General features: G+C 32.7%; 3 protein-coding genes across 4 annotated transcripts; 2 read left to right on the top strand and 1 right to left on the bottom strand.

Moving 5' to 3' along the window:
- The first annotated feature begins 3,393 nt into the window (after nt 1-3,393).
- Nucleotides 3,394-4,668, top strand: LOC123704603 (protein HGH1 homolog). Its single transcript, XM_045652999.1, has one exon. It carries the CDS (start codon nt 3,480-3,482, stop codon nt 4,569-4,571), a length of 1,092 nt encoding a protein of 363 aa, XP_045508955.1. The 5' UTR covers nt 3,394-3,479; the 3' UTR covers nt 4,572-4,668.
- Nucleotides 4,669-6,372: 1,704 nt separating this feature from the next.
- Nucleotides 6,373-9,663, bottom strand: LOC123704679 (gametocyte-specific factor 1-like). Its single transcript, XM_045653095.1, has 4 exons — nt 9,435-9,663; nt 8,154-8,329; nt 7,536-7,664; nt 6,373-7,214 (listed from the first exon to the last, which is right to left on the bottom strand). The coding sequence occupies exons 2-4, from the start codon at nt 8,325-8,327 to the stop codon at nt 7,077-7,079; spliced, it is 441 nt and encodes a 146-aa protein (XP_045509051.1). The 5' UTR covers nt 8,328-8,329; nt 9,435-9,663; the 3' UTR covers nt 6,373-7,076.
- A 1,645-nt stretch (nt 9,664-11,308) lies between these two features.
- LOC123704702 (inactive peptidyl-prolyl cis-trans isomerase shutdown-like) lies at nt 11,309-18,054 on the top strand. 2 transcript variants are annotated; one of them, XM_045653138.1, is made up of 7 exons: nt 11,309-11,482; nt 12,203-12,259; nt 13,063-13,164; nt 13,623-13,771; nt 14,380-14,495; nt 16,238-16,440; nt 16,949-18,054. In XM_045653138.1, exons 2-7 carry the CDS (start codon nt 12,207-12,209, stop codon nt 17,694-17,696), a joined length of 1,371 nt encoding a protein of 456 aa, XP_045509094.1. In that variant the 5' UTR covers nt 11,309-11,482; nt 12,203-12,206; the 3' UTR covers nt 17,697-18,054. The 2 variants fall into 2 exon arrangements, with proteins under 2 accessions (XP_045509094.1, XP_045509093.1); XM_045653137.1 differs by having other exon boundaries at nt 12,101-12,259.
- Nucleotides 18,055-19,018: the final 964 nt, after the last annotated feature.

Below are 19,018 nucleotides of genomic sequence, written 5' to 3'. Positions count from 1 at the left end.
CCTTCCAGCTTTGTCAAAAATTTTGGAAAGAGTCATGAATAAAAGGCTTGTTGACTTTTTAGAGAAGAATAAGCTTTTGTCTTCAGCTCAATTCGGTTTTAGAGCTAACAAATCGACTTCTGATGCTGTACACGAACTTACAAATTTTATTGTGACTAATATGGATAAAAAGAAGAAAACATTAGCAATATTTCTGGATCTGGCCAAGGCTTTTGACACAGTCTCTGTCCCGATCTTGATAAACAAACTTGAATGCTTAGGTGTTAGGGATATACAATTGAATCTGTTCAAAAGCTATTTGACTGATCGAACGCAATGTGTAATAATTGACGATGTTACCAGTGATGAGGCTCCTATCAACTATGGCGTCCCGCAGGGCAGTATTTTAGGCCCTACTTTGTTTCTCGTCTATATTAATGATTTGTGTAAACTTAAATTTCCATCAGCTAAAAACATTACCTTTGCTGATGACACATCTTTGGTATTCAGCGGTGATACGTGTAATGAAGTATTTTTAAATGCCCAACAAGGACTTGATGAAGTTACTGAGTGGTTACATGTAAATTCCCTAACTTTAAACATCGATAAGACAAAGTATATAACTTTCTCTATGAAAAATACTGATAAAACTGATATGCATAGTTTAATTTCACACTCTTGTAACAAAAATGATCCAAACTGCACATGTCCTAGAATAAATAGTACTGAATCAATAAAATACTTGGGCGTTATTATAGACGATAAATTGAATTTTCAATCACACATTAACTTAATAGCCACTCGCACCCGTAAGCTTATCTCAATTTTCAAAAATTTAAGACATGTTGCTGATGAACAGCTCATTACAACAGTATATAAAGCCCTATGCCAGTCACTGTTGACCTATTGCATAACATCTTGGGGTGGTGCTCCTAAAACTTATTTTATTTAGATAGAAAGAGCACAACGAGCTGTCTTAAAAGTTATAAAATTTCTGCCTTTCTTTCACCCTACAAAGGACGTTTATGTGATGACCAGGGTACTAACTGTACGACAGTTATTTATTCTTCACACAGCTGTACGCCAACATTCTCTTACTACCTTCAGCCTTGAGCGGGCTAACGCGTCACGCAGAAGGGGCAAAATTTGTGAAACAAATAAGTTTAGTACAAAATTTTCACATCGCTTTTTTTGTTACCAGGGCCCTAATATCTACAATAAATTAAACGAAATTCTCTCAATTTTTTCACTAACAACTGACAAATGTAAACGTGTGGTAAAGGAATGGATTCAAAAATTGGATTATGCTGCTACCGAAAACTTGCTTTAAATTGTGATGTTAGTAAATATGAAATTAATATTAATAATATAATAATAAATTATTTATTACAGTAGGTAAAATGATAAAATTGCTTTCAGTGTAAATTATTTTATTTAAAATATAAATAAACAAATGGATGAATTGGAAAATATTTATGACACACAAACATAAACGCGCGCACACACACACACACACTCACAACACACACACACATACACACACACAACACTCACACAACACACAAACACATATGTAGGTATATTATTTTTTTTTTATTTTTTTTTTGTTTTTAAATTTTAAATAACAATAAACTTATGTCGTTCTCACTACCTAAGCACAAACTCTTGAATTATGTATGTGAAACTTATTTTTGTGTTTTTTGGTTCCGAGGGCGGGGACCTGGTGATCTGTGATACCGGTTAAAACCCATTTCAGACACCAGCTCCTCCAACTCCAGCTTATTGTTTATAATTTTTTGTATGCATGTAGATTAATTTTGTGACTGGGAATTGTGAGGAGAAATAAATAAAATATTTATTTATTATTATTTATTTATTTATTATCAATAACACACACACGCTAAATACATTCTATCTTGCAACATGCACATTTGATGGAGTAATGTTTGTAATTTCAAACCAAAACCATCAAAAAATCAATAGAATATTAATTTATGTCTACGCAAACATATTCGTTGTTCAATCGTTTAAGATTAATCGTTGTTCAATGTTACATTCAATTTATAATTAATAAAATATAAAATTGATGTTCCTTTCACATACAAGGCTACGCTTTACATTGCTTTAAATAAAAATTACCATATTACTATGTACTTGTTGAATAATAATATACTAAAACACCGCATTCTAGAAGATTTAACTTTACTGTAAATAATTTCATAAACAGAAAGACATAATATCTGTATTTATCATTAGAAATTATATTTTTATTAGATATGCCAAAATTTTAAACACCTATTTTTAATAAACATTGTATTTTCAAGCTCAATTCGAAATTTATAATAACCATTTACATGCATTTAAGTGCCTGATACGTAATATCTTAACCGTCCATTTATTTTGTATTTAAAAATAACAAATTTTAGATTTAAAAGTGTAGGTATTTTAAAATCGTTTAAATTATTTTCTGTGATTTTCTATACATATGACAGCTTATGACACGATTAAGTTAACAATACTGGCAATACTCTTAAACCGGCTACTCACCTACCTGCAGCAGGGGCAATATTGAAATTGCACCATTATTTGGCTCCTTAACTGTGATGTGCATAGTCAAGCAGGGGCAATTTAGAGAACAGCTGAAATTGCTCCGACCGCCGAACAAACCGAGATTGTACCAATATTGCCCCTGGGGCAGGTACGTGAGTAACCGGCTTAATTGATATTTTTTTAAGATTTTGTAAATACAAAATGCTCACATAATTTTATTATCTTGCACCTCGTTTATATGGTCACTTTATAATCACAATGTTTAAAAATTTACAGTCTATTAGTCAAATTAAATGTAAAACTGTTACTAAATAAATATTTTATTAATATTAGATAATATAGCCATAAGAGATTTTAAAGTTTATCAATTACTTATTGAACTAAAATTTGTGATTGCTTTTTTAGCGATAGAATAATATTGATTGTACTTAGATAAGTGTCGTGTTAGTTTGTGTTTTCAATAAAATATTATATTACTGCACGCTTTTTGTGTGTTTATTTTTTAACCTTCAAAAGACAGATATATTAAAAGTTACTAATGATATAAATAAAGATTATGTTTGTTTGAACTCAAAAACTACTCACTCGATTAAAAAAAAATCCCAATCACTTACCCAAGGCTAAGAACATGAACCGCGGACAAAGCATGGGTGGACTGATAATAAATTAACATTTTTTTTTTCATGATTCGAAAACTGTAAACTAAATTATTTCTATCAATTCAGTCAATTCATCTTCATGGCTTCACCCACGCTCCATCCAATAAGCAGTCAATTCATGAAGAGCATTAGATTACCATAGACATTAAACAATTATGACAAATGACATTGACAGATATGAACCTTGCTGTCGTCCGTCGTCATCTGTCAATACTCAATCGTCATACAAAATTGTAAACATTGCATTTCTGTTTTATAATAATTGCACATGTTTTTATTTAAATCACAATAATGGCTAAAGATCCACTGGATGAACTAACCGAATTTCTTAAACCGGAATCAAGAATCGACCTGAAACATATTTCTTTAGATCACTTATTAGGAGTATCGGGAACCGACGAAGGAATCAAGGTTTTACTCGGAAAGGAGCAAATTATCAAAAACATTATCGATTTAACGAACGATAGAATAGAAGAAATAAGCAAAAATGCTCTTCTATTACTAGTTAACGTGACTGCGAACGCGGAAGGTGCATTGGAGCTGCTTAAATACAAGCCAGACACGAAAAAAAATATAGTTGAATTATTTATAGGTTATGTCATTGACCCCCAAAAAAAGAACGCAGATGCAGTATGTATGATCTTATCAAACATCACACGGGTGGAAGAAGCATTGGACGTATGTACAGAGACTTTTCTGCCGCATCTAAACGATATTCTTAACATATTCGCTAACATAGATTACAACAAAGTCGGATCCAATTTGAACTACCTAGGACCGATGTTTAGTAATCTAAGCTGTAGTCCACGTATACGCAAATGGTTGACGGAAGAAAACCCGCACATTCCTTTAATAAAGCTCCTCCCATTTTGTAATTACAAACAATCAAACATACGACGTGGCGGCGCTATCGGTGTTTTACGAAATATATCATTCGACACATCATACCACAACTTTCTACTATCAAGCGATTTAGATCTACTAACGTACTTACTGACGCCTATAATCGGCAATGAAGACTACCCAGATGACGAGATGGACGCACTACCGATAGCACTACAATACTTACCAAAGGAAAAAGAACGTGACATCGACATTGATATTCGCAAAATGGTTTTGGAGACGCTTAACAAGTTGTCTGCGACGAAGCATGGAAGGGAGGTACTACGAAATAATGGCGTGTATTACATATTACGAGAATATCACAAATGGGAAAAGGATCCGAAAGTTTTGCTCGCTTGCGAAAATGTGGTAGATATTTTAATACAAAAGGAGGAGGAAGTAGGGGCAGATGATTTATCTAAAGTGGATGTACCCGAGGACATGAAGGAAAAATTTGTAAATATGGATGAAGATTACATTAAAGATGTGCAGTGTAGTTAGTATAATTATGATAATTTAAATATAGGATAATACAGATGATATATTTTAAATTTTATACTATTGCTTCTCTAGTAGGGTTTGTAAATTTTGTTATGAATGAGGGTAGAAGTCTATAATTAAGTAAAATACATCCTACTAATATTATAAATGCGGTTTGTGAGGATGTGTGTTTGTTACTCCTTCACTCAAATACTACTGAACCGATTACAATGAAATTTAGCACACATATACAGGGTAACTTTGATTAACACATAGGATAAGTTTTATCCCGGAAATCCCACGGGAACGGGAACTATGCGGGTTTTCCTTTGAAAACGCGGGCGAAGCCGCGGGCGGGAATCTAGTTATAAATAAATATTAAATATCAAAAATCATTCAAATGTATTTTTGCCAATTTTATAGATTAAATTTTATTTAATCTTATTTTATATGCATTTTTAAATAAAAGACATTTATCAAATGTTTTATTTACACTTTATTTTTTGTTTTTACAAAAGCAGCACAGAAAATATACATGTGGCAGTAAACTCAAACGTTTTTTCTTAACAAAAATTTACGATAAAACAAAAAATTATTCATAATTAACACTAAGACAATTCTAACCACATTCAGCAAAATGTGTTGAGCCATTTAATAGTTATGGTGGAATAGACATACATTTTGGCAGTTAGAGTAAAAATTTAGTACCATTTTTTATCCTTTAGGCATTTTAATAGAATCTGTCTCTATTAAAAGGCTGAGTTTTTAGACTACAGAGTGCTATATATACTTCATAATATACAGGGTGTCCCACTGTTGGTATACTAAGCACAAAGGAGGTTAAAGTTTTGCATACGCTGAGTACATAAAAAATACTTATAAAATTCCAGACGCAGTTTTTCTTTCAAATAGACGAATTCTTAAATCTATATGTGTACACTGTACACCCCTAACAAACAATCCGCCCAGCTTTGCTAAAAGCACGTGACCTATCGTTTAAGATTATGTTTTCATAGACAAAATGCTCACTTTAGTGAAGCGGTATATGCTGGCTGCGCGAACCTAGAGAAGAAAACATGGATTTTCAGGAAAAATTTTATTGTTTCAATTTTGTTGTTTAAGTATTTTTTACGTGATCAGTGTATGCAAAACTACAAGTCCCTTCGCGCTTAGTATACCAATAGTGGGACACCCTGTATAGAGTATAGACATAATATAGTTTAACTATATTCAACATTGGTAAGTGGTAACTGATAAAAAAATGCCCAAATAATAAGTTTTTATTCCACAGAAATGCAATTTAATGAACAGTTTTTAATCGAAAAAATTCTATTCAAAGTAATGAATTTTTTTATATTATTTATTTTTATTAGTTGGCCATTTTACACAATATTTCAACAGGAAAAAAATACAGTAGAACGCCGTTTATCCGAATTAATTGCGACCGGGGTAGATTCGGATTATCGAATAATCGGCGTTCTACTACACGCACGAAAATAGATAGTCTATTCTTTATGAAACTATGTAGTACATACTTATGTACTTACTATGTACATTACACAATACCTAGGATTGTCACAACAACACTAAAAAAAAGCAACCCTTAGTTAGCCCCAAGGCCTTAGTGATATAAAGCTGAAAAGTAGTTAAAATAGTTCAATTTTTATGTCACATATTTATCATGTACATAAAAAATTAAACTAGCCTCAGAAATGGCTTTATTTAAAAATAGCTATGCCCCGCAGTTTTACCCGCATTGCTCCGCTCTTGTTGGTCTTAGCGTGATTATAATATATAGCCTATATCCTTCTTCGATAAATGGGCTATCTAGCACCAAAAGAATTTTTTAAATCGGCCCAGTAGTTCCTGAGATTAACACGTTCAAACAAACAAACTCTTCAGCTTTATAATATTAAGTATATTAGAAAATTTGCTAACTCTACCAACATTTTTATAAAAAAATATTATATATTTTTTTGAAAAATACTTTTCTCTTCAATGTGTTTAAAATGAAACAAACAATTATAATAATTGATATTGTCATTTTACACACTTATACAGATAAACATAGCCCAGGGTTGCCACTTAACATAAAATTAGAAAAAAATGTATTTTTTTTTTTGTTTGTCACATTTAACTACATACATACCAAAAACTGTGCTACACATTAAAACAATTCAACCCAAAGGTTGTCTGTTAGAGATTACTCATTTCCGTCAAGTCTATCTTACAAATACCTTTCTCCTTGTTTTTTTATGTTAAAAATAGCACATTTATATTTGTTCTTTTTATATTATTTTTTTGTTAGTACTAAATAAACAAAGATTGTCTGGTAGAGATTACTAATTACAGTTAAGTCTACCTTACAAATTATTATTTTTTGAAACAGCAATTATACTTTTTTTTTCATGTTATACATAACACAATTACATTATTTTTATTTTTTTTTGTTGGTACTAAAAATTAGAATTATAATGAAAAAAAAAATAGTTCCTTACAGAATCTTATCCTTAAAATATAAATCTCTTAATTAGTAGGTGGTTTGTATGTCTGTATCGCTACCTTCCTGGCCATTCGTCTCTCCGAAGGAGTCGCACCTTTGACTTTCATTATGATGTGCGGAGCTTTCGCCGCTAAATCTGGCTTGTACGTTGTTGTTGCGTCCTGAAATTTTAATTATTTATTTATTTTTACATACATGAATTATATACATTAGTTAGAGCTATTTGTTATAAGTATATTTGTAATAATTTAATAATTTTGTTTGTAAATCTTTACTGGATAATATAAAGCTGAAGAGTTTGTTTGTTTGAACGCGCTAATCTCAGGAACTACTGGTCCGATTTGAAAAATTATTTCGGTGTTAGATAGCCCATTTATCATGGAAGGTTATAGGCTATATATCATCACCCTAAGCCCAACAGGAGCGGAGAAATACGGGTGAAACCGCAGGGCACAGCTAGTTTATAATAAAACTATACTCACACATTCCCAAGTCTCCTCACAAGGTGCTATAGGTTGAGTTTTCAATTCGACAACAGGCTTATATTCATCGTCCATAACATATATTTGTGTGTCTAGCATCTCTCGCTTCGGACACACACTGACATGGTACTGAAAAGACATTTTAACATCAGTATCACTACATAAGTACATAGTATAATTTATTTTAAGATTTATGAGATATAAGTTACATATTATGTAAAATGAAATTGTAATACTGACATTATTAAAAAGAGCAACTATGGAGTTTCTTGCCGGTTCTTCTCCATAGATACTGCTTTCCGAATCAGAGGTAAATGTTGAGAAAACGTAAATATATACCACGGGCGAAGACGGGGAGGACCACTAATCCATACTAATATTATAAATGTGAAAGTAACTCTGTCAGTCTGTCTGTTACTCAATCACGCCTAAACTACCGAACCAATTTGCATGAAATTTGGCATGGAGATATTTTGATACCCGAGAAAGGACATAGGCTACCTTTTATTGCGAAATATGTACCACGGGCGAAGCCGGGGCGGACCTCTAGTACTTAATAAAAATGTGTTGCTAATTGTAACACAAAAAGGGACAATAGGGCAGATTAACCATACTTACATCAAGTTCCACATCATTAACCACGTGCGTCGAATCGAACGGACAATTCAGTTTCTTACAATTTGGATGCTGTTTCCTACACTTCTGTAGGTGTACGTGCATCCTGTAGTGTTCCACTTGGTGTGACTTGTTGTAGGGGCAGGTTGTCATTTGGTGGGGGTTCGGTTCTGCCATTACTAAAAGAAAACAATATTTATTAATATATTATTCATAAACACTAAGTCAGTTCTTTAGCATAATGTAGTTAGATATAAATTACATGTAATGTAAAATTATATTCGTTAGTCGGTTCTTCTCCATCGATACTGCTTTCTGAATCAATGGCAAATGTTAAAATATGTAATGACAATTCAAAAGTCGTTCTAGAAGAAGTCTAATTGAATAAATAAATGTTTGAGTTTGCAACAAAAAGGCAAAATTCAAAATGTGCTAGTATAGTAAGTTCTCTTCATATTATTCATTATTTATAACTATAGGGTCAATGTGGGTAATTGTGAACAGGGGTGATTGGAAACAACTACACTTTCATTATCAATACCTATTCTAAATAACTTATCTTTTACAACTGTATAATATTTCATTTTATAGATCTGATATATTGTTCATATCAGATATAATGTAAGTAGTCGTTTTTATAAAATGAATCTTTTCATTAATGCTGATATTTTTAAGAAAGACACTTGAAGCCAGTTGTAATTGTTAATTGTGCCACTATTCTTGAAAAACTTTGTCTGTAGTGCATAAACTATCTCATGACATGCACAAAATACTTTAAAAATATTCTTGTTACCTAATATTATAAATTGAAAAGTTACTTTGTACGTCTGTCTCTTCTTCAAGCCTTACTCACTTCTTTGGATGAAATTTGATACAAATATAGTTTGAGATTTGAGAAAAGAAACAGGATGGGGTTTTATCAAATCCCACGGGATGGGGTAGGTACTATGCGGAGTTTACTTTGACAACGCGGGCGAAGCCGCGGCCGGAATGCTAGTTCAATCTACCACGACTTGATCTGTTAATTTTTACATTGATTCAAGGTAATTTACTTACAAAGTTAAAAAAAATCTCAGTGTAAAGTTTGATCACAAGTCTTACTACCTTATTCACGTTTTTTTTTTTTGATTGTTTGATAGGAAAGCGCTTGACCACTATCTCGCGGAAAGCTGAGATGTGGCCTAGTAAAAGTGTATTCTGAGTCGGTATTTTTAAAAAAGCTGACGTAAAATCACAGTCAATAAATTACAAATGAGAAAAATATTTCAAAATGTAGGTACTTACTGGTTTTAAATACAGAAGATCTGGGACTTTTGAAAATGTTATCCTCACAATTTAGACTAAGTTTTTATTTGCCTACTGTTTCTACGTCACCAAAATAGTTATTTGTTAGTAGGTACCTAATATGAATATTGAATCTGGACCACTGGACAAACAAGGACCTCAAAATCTCAAATGACATTAAACACAGAGCAAGTAAACATTAAATACTGTGCATTATATTAATCAATGAATAAGGTAAGGAATCACAAGTCATTGAATCGATGATCGTCGATCGAACATGACACAGATGACAGAACAATCACAGATAAAAATTATCACGTGCAAGTTGCAACTTCCAAGTTCCATATTTTGGGATTGGCCCAAGCATAGAGGTCTATGTTTAGCTTTTCTATCCCTTGGCTCTTAGAAGTCTAGACTATAAGCTCTGTGCTAGGCTCTAGGCTCTAACCGTAGACAGAGTAACTAAGTTAGTTTCTCAGTCTACGGCTCTAACCCAGGGCAATAACAGATTATACGTACATTGACGTCGTCGATATATATACAATTATTTCATTTTACCTTAATAATCACTTTTTAACCTACATAATATATATTTGAATTTTTAACCCATTCTCATATAATAATAAGTATAATTTCATAGACATTTAATATTCTAGGAGGTAGCAACGTTGACAAGTGAGCATTTTAGTATAGTTGGTTCTTTGATATGCTGTTCCTCTTGCTATTTCGGTTACAGTCCGGGCTGTCTGGCTGGCCGCAGTGGTTGCGTTTATTAGTGCGCATCTTATCTGCACAGGAAAATATCCTTAATTTAAAGTCATTTTTAACGCGTAATTTTTAATCTTTTGCCTTTAGATAGATCCATTAGACATACATTTTTTATTGCAAGACGTTTTTTTCGTTGTTAAATAGGTGCCAGACGCAATTTTTATTTCAATATAATTAAAATATCATCGAAATAAGTGAAATTCCATCAACATGAGTCCCAGTGAAGGATAAGTAATCACTGTGTTACTTATACTATATATAATATTCATTTTACTATTTACAGTTTTTTTGCAACAATCTACCATATCGCCTCCTTTTTCCCAACGAACCTCAAATAGGACGTTAATGTAAACTTGATAAAAACCAAATTTCATCAAGAAATTAAAGACTTTTTAACGGATTTTAAACGCGATTTATTCATTGTATTATTTTCCCAAGTCTTTAATTTCAAAATGTATAATACTCGCGTAAAATCAGACACTAGAAAATACAAATATCATCAAATTCATATTTATACCCAAAAGTGTAATAAATATGAAACCATCTATTAAAAATATTAGTTTACTTATTATTCAATATAAGTATTAAAAAAGGATAATATAATATAAATAATAAAGTTATTACTTACCTTTTAAGCGGACTCATGTTGATGTAATTTCACTTATTTCGATGACATTTTAGTTATATTGAAATAAAAATTGCGTATGGCACCTATTTTACAACGAAAAAAACGTCTTGCAATAAAAAAATTATGTCTGATGGATCTATCTAAAGGCAAAAGATTAAAAATTACGCGTTAAAAAATGACTTTAAATTAAGGATATTTTCCTGTGCAGATAAGATGCGCACTAATAAACGCAACCACTGCGGCCAGCCAGACAGCCCGGACTCTAACCGAAATAGCAAGAGAAACAGTATATCAAAAACCCAACTATACTAAAATGACTTTTTTTTAAACGTTGCTAGCTCCCGTACTATAAAGTAATGTTTATTTATCTGAGATGTATTTGCATTATTTCGTATTTTAATTTTATTTTGTCTGTGGTCAGTTAAAAACTTAAAACGTCAAAACAATAAAGATTTGAATTTTGATGAGAAAGCGATTAGCGAACTTGTAAAGTTTAACTTGGGTTCTTGGGTTGATTACATTTTGCTTCTTCTGAAATTTGTATTCCTTTTTGAATCATTTGTGTGGTATTGAGCGCATGTTATATTGAGAAAAAGTTTAGCTAGCATATACTTCAGGCTACAAATAGAACGAGGTAGTCATAAATTTACTGGTAAGTTAACTTCTTTACATATCGCCTCTAGGTACATATCGCCCTGATTCCAGGCATTCATTTTCCTAAAATATGATAATGCTCGCCTTCCTTAGAACATATTATACATTTGTACGAAAAGTACCTAATCCTTCAAAAGTAAAAAAAAATAAATTGTTGCATGGTGTTATTTCCTCATGTATTCTGATGGATTATTCGCTTCTGATAACTTCCCTATCCTCCGCTTTGTCCATTTGACCATTATATTCTATAACTAATCGCATTCCTGATCTAAAATATGTGCTTATAAAATTACCAAATTATTTGCTAATAAAATTCTAATTAGAAAGAAAAATAATTTTAGATTTCTCATGATAACTAGTTTCCGTTAGTTAGTATATATAACACTAGCGGTCCTCCCCGGCCTCGCCCGTGGTACATATTTGCAATAAAAAGTAGCCTATGTTCTTTCTCAGGGTCTAAAGATTGTCTGTGCCAAATTTCATCAAAATCGGTTGAGAGGTTTAAGCGAGAAAGCGTAACAGACAGACAAAGTTACTTTCGTATTTATAATATTAGTAGGGATAGGGATATTTGGGCTTCAAAATAAACTTATGAAGTGTAAAATTATCCACACAGGTACTTAGAAAAATAGAAGAAAATAGTGGCAACATAGTACTTTTAACTTCAAAGGAATTAAAGTCTAAAATTAGACTTAATTTTTATTTGTATTTATTTAAGTATAATGGAAAACATCTTGGAAGATCCAGTGCAACTATCAAAAGGAATCAACTTACAGTAAGTGTATTTAAAAGATAATTCATATAATTTTATTATTTAGTAGAATGAAATTATAGCATCATTCGCTGAATTTTAGTAAAACCACACCCCGGACACTCCATACAAAATTATCGTTTTCACAGTCACACTGTAGAGACTGCAAATGTGTGTGTTAACGCTTTATGGTTGGCACATTTGTGACTAGCGTAAAAAAAAATTTGCGTTTTTCTGATGAAATACATCCGTAAACAGCACAATATCTAACCATTTTCTACGAAAAACGATAATCACAAATCCAAAATAATAAAATTACTTTAAGTCAATTTGATTAATGTTGTCAATCTTCGTTGCGTATCGTCCTTGCAGACAAATACGGACCATTTTCAGGCTGATCGTGCGGGGTGAGGTAGGTGTTTAATTTTGGCGGGAGGTGGAGAGTGTCCGTTCTATAGCGTTTAGCTACTATTATGTATTCTGTGGTAAAACTTAAAAAAATTGTTAAAAAAAGTGAAGTCCCATATCCCCAAGTGGGGTAAGGGGCAGATGCATTATACATCTGTTTCACTGATCGATTTTCCTTAGGGACAAGTAGGTGATCAGCCGTCTGTGTCCTGCCAGACCGAGACTTTTTTTTTTCTTCGTCTCCACTGGGAATCAAACCCAGGACCGCTCGGTTCTACGCTCACGTGTCAACCACTGTACCAAGTAGGCGGTCCAGAAATTATAGTACAGTTAAATTTTCAATTTAAGCTCTAGTGAATTTTTTGAGCATTACAATTTTTGCTAAACATATTTTACTCAATATGTATTTTTAATTTCAGTGAATTATTAACAACGTCTACGGAATTTAGCATAGATGTTGATTTCAAGAAATCTGATCTCACTATTGATCGAGAATTCTTTGATGATTTAGAGGATGACAGGTATACAATAGTACTTCATAGTATAAAACAAAGTCTATAATATATGCTTAAATCTTTAAAACTACGCAACAGATTTCGATGCGCTTTTTAAATAGATAGAGTGCAGGCGAAGTGGGTGTAGCGGCGGGCAGAAAGCTTGTAATAATTATTAACAAGCTATTCATATCTCATTTTGTTTTTAACAAAATTTATGGAAGTCTGTATATCGATTGGAAAAAATATTTATATATAAAATTTACATGTTGAAATGTAAAAAGGATTTCTAAGTAAATCGTTATTTTATAAGCTTTGCACATGTATGTTTGTAAACAAATGCTTTAGACTTGATTTTGACGCACTTTAAATAGACAGATTTAATTCAAACTTACACTTATTAATGATTGGTGACAACATAATAATTTTCTCTTATAAAAGCATGTATTTTAGTTTTTTAAACCTATCCGTAACTTATATTTTAGTGACACAGAAGATGTTTTGCAATACATTGAGGAATCGGCTTCTAAAATGATGTTAAGCTGCCCGGAATATCATTCATTCAGTGATTTATCAACAAAAATGATTGATTGTGTCTCTTCAGGGGACGTCAAAATGCTCATTTTAGAGGAGGGTAAGTGATGGGAAATGCAACTTTATTGTGTTGATTTAGAGTTGATTTTTGAGTGTTAATATAGTTTTTGGTATTGAGAAAGAATGTTTATAAGAAATGCAACTGTATTGTGTTGATTTAGAAATGATTTTACAGTGGCTTTATAGTTTGGAATTGACACAAAGTTTGCAGAACATGCATTTTTATTGTGTTTAATTAGAACCGATTTTTTCTTGTCAATAGTTTAGAATTAAGAGAAACTTATTAGAAATGCAACTTAAGTGTGTTGAATTAGAGTTGATTTTTCAGTGTCTTTATTGTTTAGATTTTAGAATTGAAAGAAACTGTATAGAAAATCTAACTTAATAGAGTGGATTTAGATCTGTTTTTTCAGTGGCTTTGTAGTTGGCAATTAATAAAAACTGTTTAACGGAAATGCAACTACCCTCACTTTGCTAATAGTCGTTGACTTGCTGTGATTTGTACTGTTTGCTGTGATCAACTGTCTACATGTGTAGAATCGCAGTACATTCTTATTACATTCAAACTAATATTTAATCCGGCCCCCCGTATAATTTCAAAAATAGATTATGTACTAAATATAATAAAGAATAAACATATATTTTTAGGTGATGGTCCAATAATACCAGTAGATGCTGAGGTGACCATACATTATGCAGCCTATTGGGAGAAAGATAAAATACCCTTTGATTCAACACTCACTATGAACAATGGCGTACCTATGGTAAGTTGTTTGCAATCATATTTATTTTTTACTAGCTTTTCGCTCGCGTTTTCAAAGGAAAACCCGCATAGTTCCCGCTCCCGTGGGATTTCCGGGATAAAACCTATCCTATGTGTTAATCCAAGTTACCCTCTATATGTGTGCTAAATTTCATTGTAATCGGTTCAGTAGTTTATGCGTCAAAACCATACATAAATACAAACCTTTCCTATTTTATAATATATAATTTTTATAATATTATATAGTATAGATTTTATTATAAACACTTTATTGTGCTGCAAACATAATTTATGATTCCTTGTAACTAATAGGTCCAGAAGGAATATGGACTAAATTATATTAGAAAAAAATACCATGATGGTAGTTTTTTTACTTCATGCTTTTCGAAATACAGCCATTTCCTTTCTCGAAATTAACATAAAAACTACTAGACGTACAATCGCCTGTTGAAATTCACAAAACGTGCGGGCAACGATGTTATAGTCATTAATTCAAATTTATACCTTATCTACTTGCAATAATGTTCAAAATCAAATGTATCGTTCATCATTAAAACTCTGCCACACACATAAGCAGAGTTTTGTTTCGGACAATTTTCGAGCGTCATTATTAGTCTAGTTCATCACTACATAGTATAAAACAAAGTCGCTTTCTCTGTCCCTATGTCCCTTTGTATGCTTAAATCTTTAAAAGTACGTAACGGATTTTGATGCGGTTTTTTTTAATAGATAGAGTGATTCAAGAGGAAGGTTTTAGTATATAATTTATTAGGTTTTAGACAAAGCGGACGAAGCCGCTGGCGGTAAGCTAGTTTTATTATATGGCTCATTTGAAAACTCTGCCCTAACACACGCATAGATAGAGTTTTGCTTCGGACAGGTTTTGAATGTAATTGTTTGTTTAGTTGTGTATTATAATTAGACATCGGATTATATGCATTTGCATATTTGCATATGCAAATGCATAAAACTCTCTAATTACGGCGTTAGTGCATATTTTAGCCTTTTTCCCCAATCGTGCATATTTCGTTAAGTATCGGGAGTTTTTAATGGTCGACTAACCTTTATTAGCCAATCAGAACGGTCAGCGAGTAAACAAACCCTATTTTGGCATGGTAAAATGGAGAAAAATTACAAAATGGGCTCCATTATAAGTAAATTTTGAGCCATTCAAAATAGGGCTAGATTACCCTTTCGGGACTAAAAACTTAAAACACGGGTTGTATTCCAAAAAAAATGTTGTGTGGCTTTATGAAACCACGGTAAAAGTCACACTATAGACATTTAACTAAAAATTATCGTATTTGTACGATAATTGTCGTACGTATCGTGCGTCACCCGACATGCGCTACACAGACCAAAAAGTTTGAGACGATGTAATAAAAGTTTCACTCTAAAAAGGGCTAGATTTAGCCTGGAAAGGTCTAATGTGGCAACACTGGGCTCGCGGATGACAAACGTCACAAATTTGCGCTCGAAAATTAGGTAAAAATGCTTAATTGTATATTGGAACAAAAACTATACTTAATTTCAAGAAAATTTCACTGTTTTTGTACTATCTTTGATTTAAATATATAAAATAATAAAGGTTTTTTTATTTTCTATTGTGCATATTTTAGGCATATCAGTCGTTTTTAGTGCATATTTCGGCCTTTTTTAGTGCATATTTGCATGCATATTTTGGCATTTTGTTAGTGCATATAATCCGATGTCTAATTATAATGTTTATTATTATTGTTTTAGCGTATAAAACTCGGCAAAGGATCTTGCATACCCGGCCTAGAGATCGGTCTAACTATGGTCAGGGGCCCCAAAGCGAGGTTCTTATTGCTAATACAGCCAGCATTGGCTTGGGGCCCCCAAGGTGTGTTGCCGAGAGTGAGGCCCGAAGCAGCCCTGTTCACTATTGAATTGTACTCTGTTAATGATCTGCAAGCTCCTATCAGGTAAGTTATGTATAAAAAAATAGTTTGTTACCAATGAGGTATGTGAAAAGTAAAAGAAAAAAAGACGTGTGGTACTCGGGGACTGGGGCGGTTGCGCTATTGCATGCTATGCCTTCAAGCCACACCTCCGCCCGTCGGAGTGGGGAGCGTGAGGTTTTTTCGTTGCGGCATTTCTGTATTCGGTCCCCGCACTCAAGGCCCGCGATAGAAGCTATGCAATAGCTTAAAAACTGTTTAAAGAATATTTAACACTAGCTGTGCCGTGCTGTTTCACTAGCGTGGTTCCGCTCCTGTTGGTCTTAGCGTGATGATATATAGCCTATAACCTTCCTCGATAAATGGGCTATCTAACACCGAAAGAATTTTTCAAATCGGACCAGTAGTTCCCGAGATTAGTGCGTTCAAACAAACAAACAAACTCCTCAGCTTTATAATATTAGTATAGATAGATTCATACCTATTTATTTGCTTATGATTTTTTTGTTTATTGCCTTTAATTCAATTACAGGTTCAACGACCTTCCGTCCGAAGAGCAAAGCAAATTCGAAGTGACCACAAGAACTGTGAACTCGTTACACGCTCAAGCTAAAGATTTCTTTGCCAAACGTAAATTCAACAAGTGCATAAAAAACTATCAACAGTCTATGTACGTTCTAAATTTATCTGTGGTCAAAAATGCCACGGAGGAAGCGGAAGTGAAGCGTTTAAAAATAAATACATACGTCAATTTGGCGGTGTGCTATTATAAAATAAATAAACCGAAATACGTGATCAATATGTGTGAAAATCTTGATTTTGTCACCGATATAAATAAACATTGTAAAGCATTGTTTTATTACGGTCGAGCGTATGAAATGTTAGGCAAAACGGAAGACGCGTTAAAATATTACAAATTGGCGTTGAAATTGGAACCTAAAAATCGCGATATCGGTAAAGCGTTAGCGAATTTAGACAAATACAATAAAAAATCGGCGGAAAACGAAAAGGAACTGTGGCAGAATGCTCTGCGGTCTGTGCCTGAAAAGAAAAAAGTTGTCTATGACGTTGACAGTGACTTTTTAAACACGGTACGTGACATGTGTCAAGATTTGGCGGGAAGTGACGAATATACGAAGTTTGAACTGCCAAATAGTTTTACGAGTAACGAAGTTAATTGTATTAAGGATTTGTGTTCTGAATTCGAGGGTCTAATTGTGCAAGAAGACGGTGAAGGGAAGAAGAAGAAGGTTTTTATTATTAGGAAAGATGCGTCGTGATATTAATTTACTTTTTTGCGTTACCTGTAGTATTTTATTTGGCTAAACTGTACATTATAGGGCGTGGAGTTGAGAGTCGTAAATATCCATAACAGAAACAAGATGGAGTAACTTTCTATAGTAATTTTCCGATTTTCAAAAATTCTTAACTCAAAAACTAAAAGTTTCCTCAGACTGAAATTTCAGATTTAGGTTCCATAGGACAATAGCTAACCACAAAAAAAATTACGACTCTCTCCACGCCCTATAATGTACAGTTTTACCTTTTATTAATTTTTAGTAATTAGTAGTATTTTATTTTTGTGTTTTATTACGTTAGACGTACTTACTTGGCTGATTTTTAACGTCAGACGTGAAATCAACAGCCAAACATAACTGTGTCATAAATTATTTTTGATATTCAAGTAGGTACATATAATATTACTAACTTAAATCCCTATTATTGGCAGAACTCACTCGAATCAGGAGTTGCCAATAAAGAAATACAAGAAGTAGGGTTGCCAACATTTTTATTTGATTATACTTTTTTAAATAATATAGTTCTCTGAAGCTAGAAATTTTCAATCCCGTCCAGTTACTTTAAAAACTTCTATAAATAGTGATTAATTGTTGTTGTAGTTTAAAGTTGATTTCTTCCATCCTAGACTAGCTATAAAAAAAACTAGACAATAATATATTATAGTGATATTATGTTAAAACCAAGTGCGAGTCGGACTTGCGCACGAAGGGTTCCGTTCTATGAGGACCCCCTTAATATTTAATTTTTAGTATTTTATGTTATAGCGCAATCTTTGTGAAAATTTCAGCTTTCTAACTATCACAGTTTATGAGATACAGACAGACAGACAACGAAGTCTAAGTAATAGTACGGAACCCTAAAAATTGATTACATTACGAGATTTGAACCCGCGTCCTTACTGTAAGAATGCCTAGTCTTTCGGCCAACTTTATTATCTATTATATAAAAATAAGTCGGGTTTTCCTTCCTGACGCTAGAACTCCAGAATGCACGAACCGATCTCCAAAGTTTTGCATTCGTTGGAAAGGTCTCGGGCTCCGTGAGGTTTATAGCAAAGAAAAGGTGTCTCTATGGCGAAACGGAGTTTGCCCGGTTTGCTAGTGATTTATAAAAAAAATTCATGGTATAAAATTAAAGATTCAATTTTAGTGATATGCTGTTCAACAGTTTATTGATATTGATCATAAAACATTGTTACATAGTGTACAGGAGAGTTTAAAAAGATCTATGTATTACTACAGTTTTTAAGGATTATATATTTTTAATACAAAGTTTATTACAGTACGATACAAACTTAATGGCG

The sequence above is a fragment of the Colias croceus genome, chromosome 30 (assembly GCF_905220415.1).
Source record: "Colias croceus chromosome 30, ilColCroc2.1".
NCBI classification, from domain to species: Eukaryota; Metazoa; Arthropoda; class Insecta; order Lepidoptera; family Pieridae; genus Colias; species Colias croceus.
The sequence above is the reverse complement of the archived record's forward strand: the minus strand, read 5'-3'. Positions and strand labels throughout refer to the sequence as shown.

Bases quoted from the DNA above. Each gene is read 5' to 3' on its own strand.
- LOC123704702 (XM_045653138.1), top strand. From the start codon at position 12,207: ATGGAAAACATCTTGGAAGATCCAGTGCAACTATCAAAAGGAATCAAC. The intron at 13,772-14,379 runs GTAAGTGATGGG...ATATATTTTTAG, and splicing joins AATGCTCATTTTAGAGGAGG to GTGATGGTCCAATAATACCA. The intron at 16,441-16,948 runs GTAAGTTATGTA...ATTCAATTACAG, and splicing joins GATCTGCAAGCTCCTATCAG to GTTCAACGACCTTCCGTCCG.
- LOC123704679 (XM_045653095.1), bottom strand. From the start codon at position 8,327: ATGGCAGAACCGAACCCCCACCAAATGACAACCTGCCCCTACAACAAG. The intron at 7,665-8,153 runs GTAAGTATGGTT...ATGTCTTTTCAG, and splicing joins TTAATGATGTGGAACTTGAT to TACCATGTCAGTGTGTGTCC. The intron at 7,215-7,535 runs GTGAGTATAGTT...TTAAAATTTCAG, and splicing joins GTGAGGAGACTTGGGAATGT to GACGCAACAACAACGTACAA.
- LOC123704603 (XM_045652999.1), top strand. From the start codon at position 3,480: ATGGCTAAAGATCCACTGGATGAACTAACCGAATTTCTTAAACCGGAA.